Source organism: Ruditapes philippinarum, unplaced genomic scaffold (genome assembly GCF_026571515.1).
Source record: "Ruditapes philippinarum isolate M1 unplaced genomic scaffold, ASM2657151v2 ctg834_1_1_1_1, whole genome shotgun sequence".
In the NCBI taxonomy this organism is placed as follows: domain Eukaryota; kingdom Metazoa; phylum Mollusca; class Bivalvia; order Venerida; family Veneridae; genus Ruditapes; species Ruditapes philippinarum.
In genome coordinates, this window is record NW_026857999.1 from 69,759 (window position 1) to 87,263 (window position 17,505).

At 30.7% G+C, this 17,505-nt stretch overlaps 1 protein-coding gene across 1 annotated transcript; it reads left to right on the forward strand.

Annotated features, from left to right (window-relative positions):
• Window positions 1-1,588: 1,588 nt before the first annotated feature.
• Window positions 1,589-17,102, forward strand: LOC132751728 (uncharacterized). Its single transcript, XM_060741942.1, has 8 exons — window positions 1,589-2,014; window positions 9,417-9,827; window positions 10,992-11,036; window positions 12,483-12,608; window positions 13,127-13,202; window positions 13,520-13,587; window positions 14,487-14,511; window positions 14,866-17,102. Exons 1-8 carry the CDS (start codon window positions 1,648-1,650, stop codon window positions 14,939-14,941), a joined length of 1,194 nt encoding a protein of 397 aa, XP_060597925.1. The 5' UTR covers window positions 1,589-1,647; the 3' UTR covers window positions 14,942-17,102.
• The last annotated feature ends 403 nt before the right edge of the window (window positions 17,103-17,505 follow it).

Below are 17,505 nucleotides of genomic sequence, written 5' to 3' on the forward strand. Positions count from 1 at the left end.
AAAATAGTTGCTAATTTGCTCTAATTGTCTGAAATTGTCTGAAATTGTGAGATGTTTAGGAATAGTGATAACGATTTCATGACGGGCTATGAAATTTCCGAAGATAACTTATTTTTCAGGAAAAATCTACAAGTACATTTCAAAAGACGATAATAACATCTGAAAAGATGCTACAAAAGGGGATTGATTGGACAATCCCTTTTGATTTTGGAACTAGATTGTGATAGATGTTTTATTTGTTTAACCATCCTTCCTTATATGTTCTATTTGAATCATAGTTTGGGGACATTTCTGTTGAAAACGTGTCAAAGTTAAATCGTATACACATAGTACAGTGCGTTAACTGAAGGGCAGATATAAGAAACCCGCACTCCAGAGTGAGCCCATTGATTTGCTCATTTTTGCTGCGGTTTACTTATATATTGACGGCAGAGAAAAGGAAAGCAATATAAATATCATATTCGGATGCTCGTTCATTGGTTGCTTTTTTCTGGGGTTTCATATTTTGACAACAGGGGACGTGTTTTTATGTTTGACTATGATACAAAAGAGAAAGAACATCAAAACACTCGGAAATCTCTCTACCACGGTAAATACAGAGTTGGGCAAAGAAAAAACAAGAAAAGGTAACTTTAGATATGTTTTTTCTTTGTTCATTAAGTATTAATTTCATAAATAAAAATAAAGCCTAAAATTAATTGTTTGCTTAAAATAAGGCAGGGATTAACTTTTCTACACAAACGTGCTGACATCAATGATCCCGAATGTTTTGAAATGATACAGCGTAATGTTCATTAGACTCTGCGCAATTTAAGATTAACATTTTCCTTTTTCTTTCAAACTTCTGAAGTTATTTTTAAACTTCCTTTCGAGTACTTCCTTGTTATAAAACAAAAATCTGGATCAAGTGTGATAAGCACAAGTCCTACCTGTACGGATGTGTGTAAAATGCTACATTTATCCCGTATATGTAAATAGATATATTGCTTTTTTATCAATTCATACTTCTATATATTTCAATAACGTTACTTCCCTATTCCATTCGGAATTTACGTTCAATGTTAAAGTGAGATTTATAAAGAGAAAGTGGATTATTTAAATATTTAAGATGTCGATATTTTTTAAAAGTGTTGTCTTTGTTATTGCTTTCACTAATTTTAAAGGTAATAAGTCTGCTGTTATTTCGAAGTCACTTTAAATTGTATAAAAGTATATTTATTGTTTATCGCCATCGTTCAATTGTGCAACTTTTAACTGATATTTTACGTGCGTGCATATGTTTGTGGATATCTTTATGTTTAGTACTCTATTTTGTTTATAAATATTCCTGTACTACTTTATTTATACAATATCTTTCATGTGCATCTCTATATATTATTTTATATTGATCCAAACCTTCTTGCATTCATTTTTATTCTCATTGATTGTTTAATCTTTAAATTTAATGAGTGCAAGCAATTTTCCCGTTACAAACTATCATTGAGATAGAATAAAGAATAGGGTTGCATTTTACTTCCACGTTTCATATAAGATTGAAAATACTATAAAAATACTGTATTTATTTCAACTGTTACGTTTACAGTAACTGGTGCGGATTTCACTCTTAACAGGGAGAGAGTTTTACTAGGCAGCACAGGAACATTAACTATGACATGTGGTATCACTGAATCAGATGTTGATACTATTTACCTTATACAGATACAAAGACTTAAATCAACTACACTATCTGGATCAGATCCTAATGATTGGCAAACATTAGCATTAATGGAATATGGTACAGATGAAAGTCCTACGTTAACCGATGATATTGCAGCTGTCGCAACTAGTAAAGATTATGTTGCTGGAGGATCATGGAATTCTGACACACCTGCTAGCACAGTTCTGACACTGTCTATGAACATGAAGAAGTTAGTTTGTGATGATGCAAGGTATTATAGATGTGAATTGACATATAAAAGCTCCACAACACAAACAAGTACTGATGTTAAAAGGAATGCCACTTTTTCAGCATATGGTAAGTTTTATGTGATTTTGAAAATGCCCAGAAAATCTCTTCACATTTAAGACAGGTTGAAAATTTGATAAGACTTCATTAGATGGTTACATAAAAAAATTAATTTCAATAATACAATATATTAAATTGGTAAGAAATATGTTTAGAAGTGTTTATAATTTTGCTGTTTTATGGTGTGATTTCCATTTTGTGTTTAAAGGGAAAGGCAATGTATATTAGTATAAATGAAAAATCAATATCAGGAAAGCAATACTATAAATAGTGCTTGCTGTGCTCAAATAATTATATTAAACGTCATGTTTGAATATTGGCCGTTTAAGCGTATGGAGGTTATTCGTTGCCAAAAATTCAGCCTTGTTGATCTAAGTTAAATTGTTTGTTTACGGACAAAATACAATTGTATTTCTTATATGTTTATTCCAATGTTGCAATCTTGGATTGTCATTGCAGATTTTTACATTGTAAACATTATTTCAACAATATACATCTTGTTCAACGATGAAACATTAACTTGTTTTCTGAAAGTAGCAATCAATACCCAATAAATGCGGAATACTGATGGTTCGTGTGTACGCTCATTTTCGAAATTTACCGTCAGCGACTAGTTCTCTTTCTGTGGTCTGAGATCACAAGAAAGCAAGAAAAGAAGAACACGTACCGGCGTTATTCCCGCTTATTACCACACATTCCAATAAGACCAGCGCGTTTTCTCTGAAAAAGTTAAGCGCGAAACATCACAGTATGATGGTGACAGTGCGACAGTATGATGGTACGGTGACAATACGACAGTACGATGGCGAAGCATGACAACACATTGGTAACAGTCCGTCGTATTGTGGTATTGTCACCATCGTACTGTCCTACTGTCACCATCGCACTGTCAAACTGTCACCATCGTAATGTCGTACCGTCACAATCTTACTGTCGTACTATAACCATTGTTCTGTCGTACTGTCATTATCGTACTGCCGTATTGTCAGCATCGTACTTTCGTACTGTCGCCTTCCTGTTAGACATGCGCAAAATCAAATAAAAACATGGAAGAAAAAATTGGCCTAACATACACGTAAATTCTTGTATTGATGAGAGTAGTTTGAAATTAAAGTTGATAAAAATAATTCAGGTATTTCAATTATACATAATTTCTAGATTAGGCCTGTCTGTTGAAATACAAATTTTGAAGACACAGGTGTACATTTTTATCATAAAGTTCTTTATTTATGTAGATAGATTTTAATTCTGTTAACTTTCGATTTCCTTGATAGTTGATCTTTGATACAGTAAAGAGTTTTTCATAAAACGACGGTATAAGTTTCGCAAGCCATGTTGAGTGAAATATTCGCTCGACAGGGAGGCGACAGTACGATGGTGACAATACGACAGTACGATGGTGACAGTACGACAGTGCGATGGTGACATGATGATAATAGGATGGTTTGACACCATCGTACTGTCACCACCATACTGTCTTATTGTCACCATCGTATTGTCGTCTTGTGATGTTTGGCTCTTTTCGTTCTAAGAGAAAACGCGCTGACCTTTACGGAACACCGTATTTCAAGCTAAAATATTTGGAGCCTTAAGGTGTTTGAAGCAAATCATGACAGTTTTTCACCAAACAGTATTCACTTGCGTGATTGCCATTCTATGCCTTTATTCAATCAACATCAGCGGACTTAAAATGTTTATAGGCCTATAAGTTTTGAAGCGTTGTACCCCAAGTTATCATTTCCGATCCAACCTTTAAAGGGGTTGCTTGAGGGTAAATAGTTTTCAAAGAAGTTAAAACTATTATTATTACTGTATTCAACATGCTTTTTTTAAGGACAAATACATTTACTGAAGGGATTCCAACTTGCAAAGGAATCAGTAACATTGACAGTTAGGCTGCTACCTTACCACTTTAAAATTTTCAAGTCAACATCTGATAGAGATTTTGCTACGGCGAAATATTAAAACAGACCAAATTCTGGCTGCTACATTTCCCAGTAGTAGCATTTACTATTACATTAGTAACCTTAATACTAGCTTGTGACTTGACTAAAAAAACTTTTAACAATAATAGTAAATTTAAAACCAATCTACCCCTTCGTACATACCTTTTTATTTTTACCATACTGTTAAGATACATTTGGTCCATTTTACCCATTTTTTTCAATAGTAATATTAAAATGAGTCCAAAGGTATCGACTTGTGAATACCTTGTTTATTTTTATCACTTACAAAAATTGATAAAAATATTTTGTGTGGTATTTCTCGTACACAAAAATAGTTATCTGCTTTTGATCAGAAAGACAGCAAGTCTATGTAACAGCTATTAACAGTATGTATACACAGATCTTTGAGCTGTCCATGATTTAGTGAAATGACTAAAAAGGGGTTCGCTGAAGACGTTAAGCTATATCAGCTTACGTATATTTATTGATAAAGGGCTAAATCATATCCTTAGAATCAAAATATTTCCCAAAAAGATGTAAACAGAGATACAAGGACACACTGAATATTTATTTCAACATTAAAGTGGGATAAATTCAAGAGCTTTTGGTTACACTAAGGAATTATCAATACATGTAGTAAACTTTGTATATTTCCATGGTTATACAGTTGGTCAAAAATTTAGGTTCTTCTACAACCAAATATAGTCCTTAAAAGAAAGAAGGCACATACTTACTGTTCAGTTCTCTTTATTTATGTTGCCATGTATCGCATTCTAGAACTGCCTGCTGAATGTAAAATAATGACTAAGGATACTTCGTGAATATATTTCTGAATCACTTTTGTATTGCTTGATAATCCTGTGCTAGAATACGTTTTAACAAAGCCAGAGCATATTCAAAGTCAACTGTAATGCAGTTGATGTATGTGAACAGTTTTATTCAATTTGAAATATTTTTGTACTCATTAATTTTGTACAGTAAGAGTTGCCTCTCTTTATATTCTGCTCTCGTGAAAATTGGCTCCGTTTTTAAATCTTCGTCTATTTCCGTGATGATGCAAATATTCCGTAGGGTTGCAAATCGTTTACAAAATTATTCTCAATTGCGTTAGAGTGTAAAAGGAAGGTGTGACGTTGTCAACCTGAGAGTGTCAACAGATGCTTTAACATTCTCAACGTCACGATGTACGGCATTAAGCGTGTTGTGTACGTTCTATCGTTTACATTTCGCCATATCGCTTCTAAATACAGTTTGTTATACATTTCTAAATACAGTTTGCAATTTATCTTAGTTGTATGTTACCAGCGTTCATTTTGTCAAATCGAGATAATCAAAACGCATAATACCAGTGTAGTATGTAACTTTCGAATCAACAATTAGATTTTTACTTATCTGTTTAGTAGAACCGAAAGTATGAATTGTCAAGTTTCAAAGGCTTGAGTTTTGGCAACGAGTAGCCTCAATATAAGCGTAATGTCATAAACCAACATATTGCAATTAACGATTATATCATAAATAACTCTCGTATCGACACGAAAGATAAAGATATTTACAAATATAGACCAGAAAAATCAATTTAACCATGGTATTGTAAAAAAAATATTAGACCAGACGGGAAATACTTTTGTTTGGGACAATAAAAAAATCTTAGATTTACAAAACATACATATTTTGATTGATAAATCACTAATTGACAAATGTTTACAAGATTGGAACAGCAAAATGAATATATCTTCAAAAATTATATTGAATTAGAAAAGTACCATACCAATCAAATTAAGAATATCTATATTTAAATTTCGGGCAGGAAACAACCGTTTACCGGTCGAAGTGGGGAGATGGAGGCAATCTTTTGTTCCGCTCGAGTCTAGAAAATGCACGTTATGCTCTTTAAATGATCTAGGAGACGAATATCACTTTACCCTAGTCTGTCCATTTTTATCTCATTCCTGACAACTATATATATATATACCCCGTCAAATTTTATATAAGGCCAAATTCATTACTTTTCAATGAATTACTTAATACAAATTCAAATAACCTTTTTAAACCAATCGCTTATTTTTTTCACAATAATTCTTAAAGCACTGCAATAACTTTCACTTTAAAAATTGCTATTTGTTGAGGTTTTTTTTCAATGCGATAATTAGAACTAAAAACACACTTTCTCCCTTTTATGCGTGCTTTTTTATTGACCGAATTACGCAAATCATTAATATTACGCGAAAGGAAATAGATCTAGTAAATCATACTTTTTTTCTTTTATTTTACTTCTTTCTTTAAATATCAGAATAAGCATTCCAAGTCCAATATTTTTTTCATACTACCAACAACTATTTCTACGATACCAAATAGGATTAGAATTCTATACCTATGTACCTGAATTAATGTCAAGTTCATTTAGCCAGGTGAACTGTTTCAATGTCTAAATTCAGACTGACATGTGAATTTAATCCTTCATTGTTTAATTACTATTTCAGTACAGTACTAGAATATATTTTACTATATAGCGTATTCAAGCATACGAGTATGTCTGGCAATCAACAATATATTGACGATTTAATCATGTTATTGTCATGCTTAACTGATTCAATTCACAAAGTTAACGCTTTATAACCCATGGTAAACTACAGGTATAATGTAGGTTAACTTTAAAAATGTTTATTTTATTTTACACACAGGGGCTTCTGTCATTTGTTTCTTTATGATATAACAAGGGATACAACTCAAAATTGCTCAATTCATAAACGCAGTGTACGACTGCTGTTTTACTTTTGATTGTTGGAAATTCATGAAAGCATCGATAATTTCAAAACAAAAAATGCCTCACTTTGATACATGGACAAGATATTATTGAAAATAACCTTCCGTGTTTTATTTATACACACGTTCGTTAAAATTCGGTTTGTAAAGTTATACGTGTAAAACGATATCAAATGCAAACGTATTGTCATTTAAGAAATTTTAATCATGTAATTGGTTAAATATCAATCATCCACCATAATCAATGATATAATCATTAATTTCTAGTACAAATTATTCTAATCTTCGACTTCCCTTTTAAATATTGCCGTATGTAAACCCAACTTCTATTAGTGACTGTCAGTTTCATTGGCTTATGAATAATAATAATAATAATCCGGATAATAACGGCGTATGTCCACCACTAAAAAGGGGGTTTTTATCAGCCAATAAAAATACTCCCAACATAAACGCACCTGCATAAGGGGCGACAATTTGAAAGTCAATGTAAATATTGAAATATTAGTAATTTCCTGTAGTTACTGGTTTAATGAAGAGTTTGTAGTAGAACTTGGGTAAAGACAGGTTCATATATTAACTTCTACAATAATTTTCATGGAATAGAGGATAGTTTATACAGTTTACACATGTGAATGCAGTTTACGAATCCGTTCTAGTATTGCGAGGCCACGACTAGTATCCCTTTATTAAATATATTTCATTAAATCAAGTTTACATTTAATTTAGTTAATTGTTGTTTACTTGAGTACATTTAGATGTTCCATCATTGTCCAATGCTAATAAACAGTACCTTATTTAAAACCTTGTTTTCTGTCATGTTCTTCTGTATATGAGCCAGGCATGAATAAACTTATATGTTGTTGTTGTTATTGTTGTTATAAAATACATAAATCAATTGATGCAATAAGGTAACAAATGCACCAACAAAAATGGCATGTTAATGATTGAATGGTGATAGTAATCCGAATAAAAAGTTTTCTAAATAGTAATTAAATACTAACAGTTAGAACTTCATTTAAAGATGTGTGAATGTAGATTCTTTGATGTACATTTTACAAAAATATTAGCGACTACTTTGAAGAGTAAATAGTGCACCTGTCGATCAAAGGTCAATTGTGTGATATCTATTTACATTTTACGTTTAGAACTTTAAAACATTTTTTTCATATAATTTTGTTTCGAAAATTTTGGTCATTGTTGATGTCATAGCATGTCGATAAAGGGTATACATATATTACTGGCATTAGTTGAGTTTATACGCAGAAAAATATATATGACTGGCACTGTACACGATACACATATACAAAGGACACAAAGTGTTTCAAAATGAAATGATTTTTATCAATTGGAAGGAGTTCCCCATTCATTTAATTACAATACCAAAATTAAAATGACCAGGTAAATCAAATCGTTTAACAGCCATTGCTTAAATCCTGTGGTCAGGAATCATCAGCAAGCTTGATCATCCGACCGGTGTTAAAAAATGTCGAGGCTTATACGTTAATGCAGTTCAGTCTTATTCTTTTACGAATGGGAATATGTTTTCATACACTTTATTTAGTATGATATATATTATCAAGAAATAATTGAATGGACGATACTGGTAATTAAAAAGTGGACGAAATAGCTCTCAATTATTCACAAAACATCCATATTATGTCTGAAACATTTGGTTATTTTAATAATGGTAGTAACATTTACTTCTTTTGTATATTTTTGGAGAAAAATTGTCAACGCAGTTTTGTACAATCTCTTTAATACATATATGTATGTGAATGTGATATACTGTATGTAATAAGAATTCTTAGTTGTTCATCAAGATATATTTTTATACCAGTGTACGCTACTATACAATAAGTGGGTATAATAATACGTCAAAATCTCGGTCTCGTCTGTCTTGCGAGGGTAAAAGAGTGTAAAAAAGGCGGCACCAGTGAACTTTCACTGAAGTAATAATTAGTGTGTGAAAAATACATTTTTGTTCTGTAATATGGTTGATTTCAACAGAATAGTGCCACGGTACCTCTTTTTAAAAGACAGGTATTGATATAAGATAAACATCAATATATCCGTTCCTATTCATTATCATTTAAAATTGAATGAGGCTATATTTCTGCTTAAACATTATTGTTCGAATAGTAAAAATGAATACTACCAAAATGAAATAGAATTGGTAGTCAATTGCCAGATAGTGAATGGCTTATGAACAAAAATCACTGCTAAACGCAACAATCGTACTTAAAATGTCAGAACAATATTTATTTTCCGCAACATCTTATTTTCGGTTTGTATCATATTCATTTGTGTTAAATAACAGATACATTTTATGTTATTACTATTTTGAGAAACAACCATTATGGTTATTATGAATTACTGTTGAAATATTAATGAAAATGTTTTCAAAATGTTGAATAATAAAGACAACTCAAGTAGAATTAAGTAAATAAATATCGTACAAGTTTCAACTATACACTCTTCTTTGGTATGAACATTATTATATTTTATATATTTATATCTTTTACACATTATAAGTTAAATAACATTATTTAAAGAAGAACACCTTAAATTAGAATCTGGAAGAGAAAGTAGCACTAGAAAAGTGTCTGTTTTATTTTAATATGTTTACTTAGTACAATGACTACATAAAAATATAGCTTTATACATTTCATTACATGTAAATGATTTTTGCTGTAACATTCCAGTAAAACCTCAAGTGACATCATTAGTTGTAAAAAGAAATGGTTTTATAGTAGAAGGAATGTCACCATCTAACATGGCTACTGCTGAGGTAGGAGATGAGTTGGAACTTACATGTACTGCTAATATAGGAAGCTTACCAGGGACTAGTATTCGATGGCATAGAACATCTGAAACTTCTCAAAATGATGACTTTATTGGCTATCAAGCACCACAAGGAACATATGATGAGGGCACTGCAGTCAGTGACAATCAGTGTGGATATACACGAGTAGCTACAACCAGATACAACACAACAGCAGCTGATGCTAATAGGGATAACAATCTGGCATTCGAGTGTTATGTTACAGTTAGTGGAGATCCGTATGGGAACTCGTATACCTCAGAAAACAATCCGAGATTTTATACTGATGTCAGTAAGTGATCGTTTTAAGTTTCATTTCTCTCTGTGAATGTAAAATATGTAAATACAGTTTAACCAGGTTTTCTTCAGAAAACATTGGTAAGCCTCTTTAAACGAAACTAAAATCTAACGAAAATATTTTCATAGATTTTTTATAACAGTCAAATAATTTTGTTTTAATAATCTTATGGTCAATTTTTAAAAAGAAACTTGTTACAGAGTAACTGCGCACAGTAGGGTTTGTACAATCTTAAATTAGAACCGTCTTCATGTAAACCCACTTATCATTTAAACACTGCCTATGGTGGCATATTTCTGCCAACAGTTAACCATATAATTATAACGTTTAACTTAACTATCTGAATAATTGGTTAGATTTCTAGTTATCACTTTAATTTATCATTTAATTAGACATTTATCAGACTAACTAGATTTTTTTTTCTGTTAGAAAGATAAGTTACAGAACAAAACAGAACATATACTGACTTGGGCTCAACACAAATCATCATAACATACATAATATTATACATGCATATTTATTACATTGTATCATAGTTTGGAGACCTTTCTGTTGAAAATGTGTCAGGGTTAAATCGTATACATATACATGCACAGTGCGTTAACTGGAGTGCGGGTATTAGTTACCCGCACTCCAGACCATGCCCATTGATTGGCTCATTTTTGCTGGGGTTTACATATTGTGACGGCAGAGAAAGGGAAAGCGACAGAAATATCATATTCAGATGTTCGTTCATTGGTCCATTTTTGCCGGGGTTTCATATTGTGACAACAGAGAACGTGTTTTTATGTTTGACTATGATACAAAAGAGAAAGAACACCAAAACACTCGGCAATCTGATTAATACTCGGGGGCTACGCCCCTTCGTACAAATCAGCCTTGTGTTTCGGTGCTCTTTCTATTACATGTATTACAATGTTTAAATCGGCGTAGACAAATAAACAAATTAGTTAACTTACTGTGTTTTTATATAGTTGAAATATCAGATTTGACAATGCAAAGTGTTTCGTGTTCAAATATTAACAAATTAATATGACATGCAAAATTCATAACACGCCATGAAACAAACAAATTTTAATAGATATTCGGAAAAATTAATCATATCATAAGATTTCTACTGAATTTGTTTGTTTGTTATAATTACTTTCTTACTTTCAGCTAAACCAGGTGATGGAATGACAACCAATACTATGATTACAACAGGTATAAATTCAAAACAAATTAAAGCTCTTTGAATAGCCTCTGTACGGATGAATATTACTATGTGTTAAGTCTATATTGAGAAAGTAAATATTATGATCTTGGTATGTTTTAAAGACCCTGTATGTTGTAATTAAGGTTGTAACCACACTTTAGTGGAATTTTTATATGTATATAATTATGCTTCTAAAACAATTTTCAAACAGCGGAGAATATGTTAAATATCTACTGCAAATATTTGTCCACGTTATATGTAATCATTAAACTGTATGCATTCATTTCTTATTTAAAAAATGACTTAGAATTTATTAAAAATAAATGTCTAAATTACCTCCCTTTACTACAATGACATGTAAATTCGGTAATATTTTTTACAAGTAATGTTTTTTTGAACTTACAATATTGAAAAAAATCCTGATTTGAGCATCAATATTTATGATATAAAACCATAAAAAATGAGTTAAAGGATCTCTTAAGTTCGTGTCTTAAATTCTTGAGATCATTTTATTTAATTCGTCACTTTGATTTAATTTTTAAACCGACTCCTCAAAAATTCTTGCGTCTCAACACTATTAGATAGAAGTTATAATCGACTATAGACAGATCCTTAGACGAGGGACATTCATTTCTTAGAATAGGGCTTGTTTTGTACCAATGCATTTCTATTGGCAAATATGGAATTGATATAACAGCCAAAAACAGGTCTAAGGAATAATATAGTTCCAACATTAAGTTTTTCGTTGTATACGGAAATTAAAGACTGATGACTAAAACTAAATAAAACAACGTTTGTTTCATTCTACTTATACTTTCATATTGCAAAGTGTATGATGAAAAAGCTTAATTTCTATATCGTAAGTTTTTTTTGCAATTTCAACCAATGAAGAAACAGTCCTCTGAGTGAGTATTTCAAACTCAAATAACAAAAGTCAATTAAATAACAGAAAACGTTTCAAAATATAATAATTAATCTAATCAATATTAAAAGAAACGGCTGTAAACTATTTTATTTTTAATATAACTAGCATTTTTCATGGAATTTGTCCAGCGTATGCATTTGTTAGAAAATTATTAGTAAGTGAATATAATACATCAAAGATGATATATATATATATATAATCTATATTCCAAGAATACTCCATAGCCAAAAGTTCTTGAATAAGCATTAACAAATTTGGAAAAATAAGCGATACCACCAAATGTTCTTAAACATCAAAAATACAAATCGAACTGTTTTTAATAATGGTTAAATTATCATTTAAACGAATATCGAATGTTGAGTTGAATGTTGATTGTCTAGCTCGACTTTGAATGATTGACATTGTTGATTGTCCTGCAAAGTTACTGTTCATTGTATGTGGTTTTCATACACTTAATACTGTACTTTAAGAATGGTTTTGTTAACGGCAAGCCATTTTCAAACCAATATTTATATTATTGTCATTGCAGATAAAAACGAGGAATGTTTGACAGCGGGAGTTATTGCTGCAATTGTGATTGCCTCTTTTACAGCCGGTGTTTTAATCGGTGTGGCGTTAACATGGCTGAATCTAAGTAGGAAACAAATAATGAAAGGTACTTTAAATTAATTGAATAACATTTTTTGTGATTGTCTTTATTTGCTTTTTAAAATAAATGTTTAAGAAATGTTGTGGTATGGGCTGCATGTGCAAATTAATAAATGGATACTAATGACATTGAATAAAATTGAATGAATAGCGAATACTCTCAAATATGTTTAAAGAATCAAGAATACATCTTGCGACTGAAATGTTGTTAAATTCTAAAGTTACAGAGATCTCAATGCTTGCTTAAATAGTGATTAAGTATACAAACACGTAGCACCAATTATAATTTCTAGATTTACTTGTTACTAACTTAAGCAAAGTACACAATCACGCTTTTATACTACTTTACCATTTGGTGCATTCTTCCCCAAATTTGCACTAGATATTTAGTTTTAAATGATGTCATAACAAATGTCATTATATATGGATCAGCTTCATTAAAAAAATGTATTTTTATGAAAAATTACATAAACAAAACAAGAAAGATTAAAACAGAGTCTTTATATACTTTGTATGTACAAACAGGTCGGACGGAGCAAAGTCAGCATCATACTACATCAATATCCAGAGAAACAGAATTAAACGTTGCGTCACATTTACCGTAAGAAACCTTCAAATGTTTGTTTGTATTGATAAAAATGTGAATTATTGTTTTCTCATGGTTTAAGTCACTCATATTTAGTTATTCTTAGTGTGAACAAAATTGATATAGAAGAAATATAGGAATACTACACACATTATAAAATCATTCCAAATGAATATTCTGATATGCTTTAGAAAAATTACAGAATAAAGATAATTGTCAAACATATTCGAAATCCGGTTGTTGTAAGCATCAACACTCAATTAACTGATATAGTGACCAAAATTGCAAAGAAAAATATTGTTTTAACTAATAAAATATTATTCTATATCTAGAAATACCTATGAACAACTTCAAAACAGAGCCGATACTGAAAATAATTTGGCTTATGATTCCCTACATGGTACGTAAATTATGTTCTTACTGTGAACAACTTCCCTTCCTTGTATTTATCATTTGACATGTTTTCGTTTGCCTTTTATTTATCTGTAAATTTAACTTTTTCATTATCGATATGATGTCAAATTGATTGATTTTTTTACATTTAATTTGAGATTGTATATTGAATCAGTTCATTTTTTTATAAATGACATAACATGTATACTTTTGAAAGTTGTCTTCCACTCAACCTTGAGATCGTGAGTTCTAGCTCTACTAATATAAGGTCACGACTAAGATTTCTCAAATGACTCCAATACTGGTTAGTTTCAGGTAGTGGACGGGAAAATTATTAATATGAGTTTCATTAAAATGTTTCACAAAAACTTTATCTTGCTGTATGACCTGTACAGTGTTGGTCAACCAAAACTGAAAACCAAAATAAACTAACAAACAAACGAAAGTCAGAAAACGAATGCTTCTAACTCAATGCTTCTTACCTTTTAACTGTTATAATATTTGATTGTCTTGATTTGCTATCTACTTTTATATAGATAAAACATGAACGGACTAATGAGAAGATAAGTGTTTTGTATTAAGTAAAATGTATTTTCATTTTCGGGTATTGTTTTTATCAATTAATCAAAAATTCAATTTTATTACATAGATTGTAAGGGTATTCATTTGCAAATGAAACACCGAGGATTTTCTGTTGACAGTGGCAAGATCAAGAATCATGTAAAATGAACGGTTTAATTATTGCTAATTTGCCTATTTTAAGAGCTGTGGAAACGTTTGGATTTGTCATAACATTTACTTTATAAAAGCCTACTATAACATATAGAAATTCACAATGCAGTTGCCCTTTGTTACGTACTTGATAAAAATTTGTTAACTAATATTCTGTTTCATATAATATTTCAGCGAATACCAGTGCAGCACAAGACAGGTAATGATATATAGAAAGTGTACGAAAATATTTGAACCATGGAATGTCATGTGCTTTCAAATATAAAATAAGATGAATGCTGCTACTAAATGTATTGTTGTATGTATTGTTAAAATAATCGTAATTGATACTTGGTTCATCTTATTCTTATCCTAAATTTTGCTATTTATGAAGAAGCATTTGGAAATATTTAATCAGTCAGATTATGTGCAACGCTAAAGAAAGGTTTTGAAAAAGTTCTTTAAATAACATACATTATTGTCATAAAATTATTGTAATCTTAACTTTTTTAAAACGTTTTCCTCTTTAGTAACGTGTCATTTTTAAAACATTCATTTATATGACTACTTTCAGCCAGTCACAGTATGAGAGTCTCAAACAGGGAGCAGGGACATCTCACACTTATGCAGGTCTAAAATACAACCGATGAAATTGTTTGCAGATTTGATAGGACTGCCTTTACTTTATTTGAAGGACATACAAAAACAAACTGTAACACAAATGTTTCTTGACATATTATATATCTATCGTTTATGTCGATATTAACTTGTTCATAGTTGTACAGGTTAGACTGAACAATAAATTGTAACATTACCTATTTTAAATTTCTCGTTCTAAGGAAAAGCCGGTTTTGAATGAGTTTTATTACTGGTTAGTTTTTATTGCCGTCACAAATATTCTAACAGGCAATGTTTATTGCAAATCAAATTGAAATTTATCTCTTGACATTTATTTTGTATGATTTGTTATTGCTTATTATTATTATACATTCAAGTATTTTTTGTCATCATATATTTTGAGCATAAATATATTTTGTGTATCTCTGGTATTCCAATTACATCAATATTGTTGCAAAATGGATATAAGAAACCATGCGCAAACATCGATATTGTGATATCCAGACAATATTTAAAGTAGTATGTTGCAGTTAAGCAAAAAAGACATATTTATATATAAAGGCATATTTACTTGTCAATTTGTAAGTGAATATACTTTCACACGGATGTTAAAAACATATAAATAATGAAAGACAATGGTGTCTATCGGAACGTATACCTCATTCCGTTAAATACTCTACTACTTCATTTAAACTGTTTAGATATATAAACATAAAATTAACTCAAGTGTGCTGTTTAGTTCACATGCTGGAACGTTATCATTGCTGGAACTTTGGTGTATATTTTGAGCACGTTTGTTATGGTAGATACTTTGTAGTCCACCCAGGAGGGGATCGATTTTCTATAAGTTGGATATCCGAAATTTTCCTGTATAGGTGTTACAAATTAAATGTTGCAAGATGAAATATAAATATCTCTATAAACCCTATAATAAATTTATTAACGCTGGTGCTTAAACTTGTAGATCTCTATGCAACTGCCTATTTACAAAAAATGAACAGAACACAACCACAAAGTGCTTAAAAACTGGCGAACACTTTGTACTGTCACTTATATTTGAATTACAGTTATATACTACAGATATGAAACCAGCCTGTTATAGTAGGTATTTCCGTACAATTTGCCAAGCCTTAAGTTATCTCGATGAAAATACATATATTTTTTAAAGTGAAACTTTTATGAGTACATTTATGACGACCCTCGTACACGACACAATTGATTATTAATTGACGCGTTTTAAAAAATCAAACTTGCTTATCTTTAAGGACGCTCTAAAATGTTTAATCATTAAACGATGTCGAAAGAATTACCACTGTCACTCTGTCACTGCTTCGGACAGTATTTCATCAACACGACATTATCTTTTATACGTTACGCACCACACCAAAAGTTAAGATACAGAAATGGTTATAAACAGGAGAACAAGTAGAGAAGCAGGAAGCTGATCGTACCTTTAAAAATATTCATTGATTAAAGTGACACAAAACTCGTATTGATATCAAATCATCATTTATTTCTCATGTCCCTCAATACAAAATTATACTCAAAACTAATTTTCAATGAAAATCTTTGATCGCCCAGCAGCAATTGCATTCACCTTTTATTCAATCTTGGATATACTAACAACAGTGCGTTGTTTGTTTTAACTTTGGTTGTGACTGACCGGGTACATTAAACTTGAAAAGTTACAAAACGCAGTAAACTGAAGTTCAAATACATTATGTGTAGCTACGAGTTCCTTCCCCTTGCAATAAGTTAGAAAGAAAGGAAACGAGACAAAACTATTCGATGATTTTGTAGTGCAATAAACATATAGATTAGCCCGATCTGACGGGGGAACACTTTGTAATTACAGAAAACGATGAAATAATTAAATAGATAAGAATGGCATTTACGTTATTATTCAGATAAAATGTATGATGAAAAATAACATATGTGTTATTATTAGTCCCTTGTTTTTGCTCCATAATTGTCTATTTCTTCATTTCTTTCGCTTATATTTTTCCTTAAATAATCAGTGTGTATCCATTTTGCGTATCTGCTTAATATCTACAACTTAAAAATTATTCTGGTTCAAATCTTACAGGTAGTGTAAAAACAATATGTTTTTGTCTTTTTGTTCAGTTTGATTATGTTTTGAATTTACTTTTATAAATTGTAATAACTGAAAGAGGACTCTCATAAGATTAAAAACTTTCTTCCAATTGTAAATGTTTTACATTTTCAAAATTAAATGTTGTTTAAAATATTTTTTAAAACCCAAAAATTTTTCCCTAATCAAATTTTTCAAAATTTAAAAAATAAAAGATTCAATGCATGAAGACATTTTTGGTTTTTGAAAAAAAGGGGTCATTTTTGGGTTTCATTGGGGTTTCCCAATTCCCCTAACATTTTTTAAAAAATAGTAAAATGAAAACAAGTTTTTACGAGGATATAACACTGGCTAGGGCGTCATCGAGGAGATGTTTCTGCTTAATAAAATGTCGAGGCCTTTAGGCAATCCCTGCAATTTCATAATTCTTTGGATTAGAAATCAACAAACAAACAAAACGAAAACGACAAAACAAAAACATGTGCGCTTCTCACTCATGTGCCC

Bases quoted from the DNA above. Each gene is read 5' to 3' on its own strand.
- LOC132751728 (XM_060741942.1), top strand. From the start codon at position 1,648: ATGACATGTGGTATCACTGAATCAGATGTTGATACTATTTACCTTATA. The intron at 12,609-13,126 runs GTACTTTAAATT...ATGTACAAACAG, and splicing joins TAGGAAACAAATAATGAAAG to GTCGGACGGAGCAAAGTCAG. The intron at 13,588-14,486 runs GTACGTAAATTA...ATAATATTTCAG, and splicing joins GGCTTATGATTCCCTACATG to CGAATACCAGTGCAGCACAA.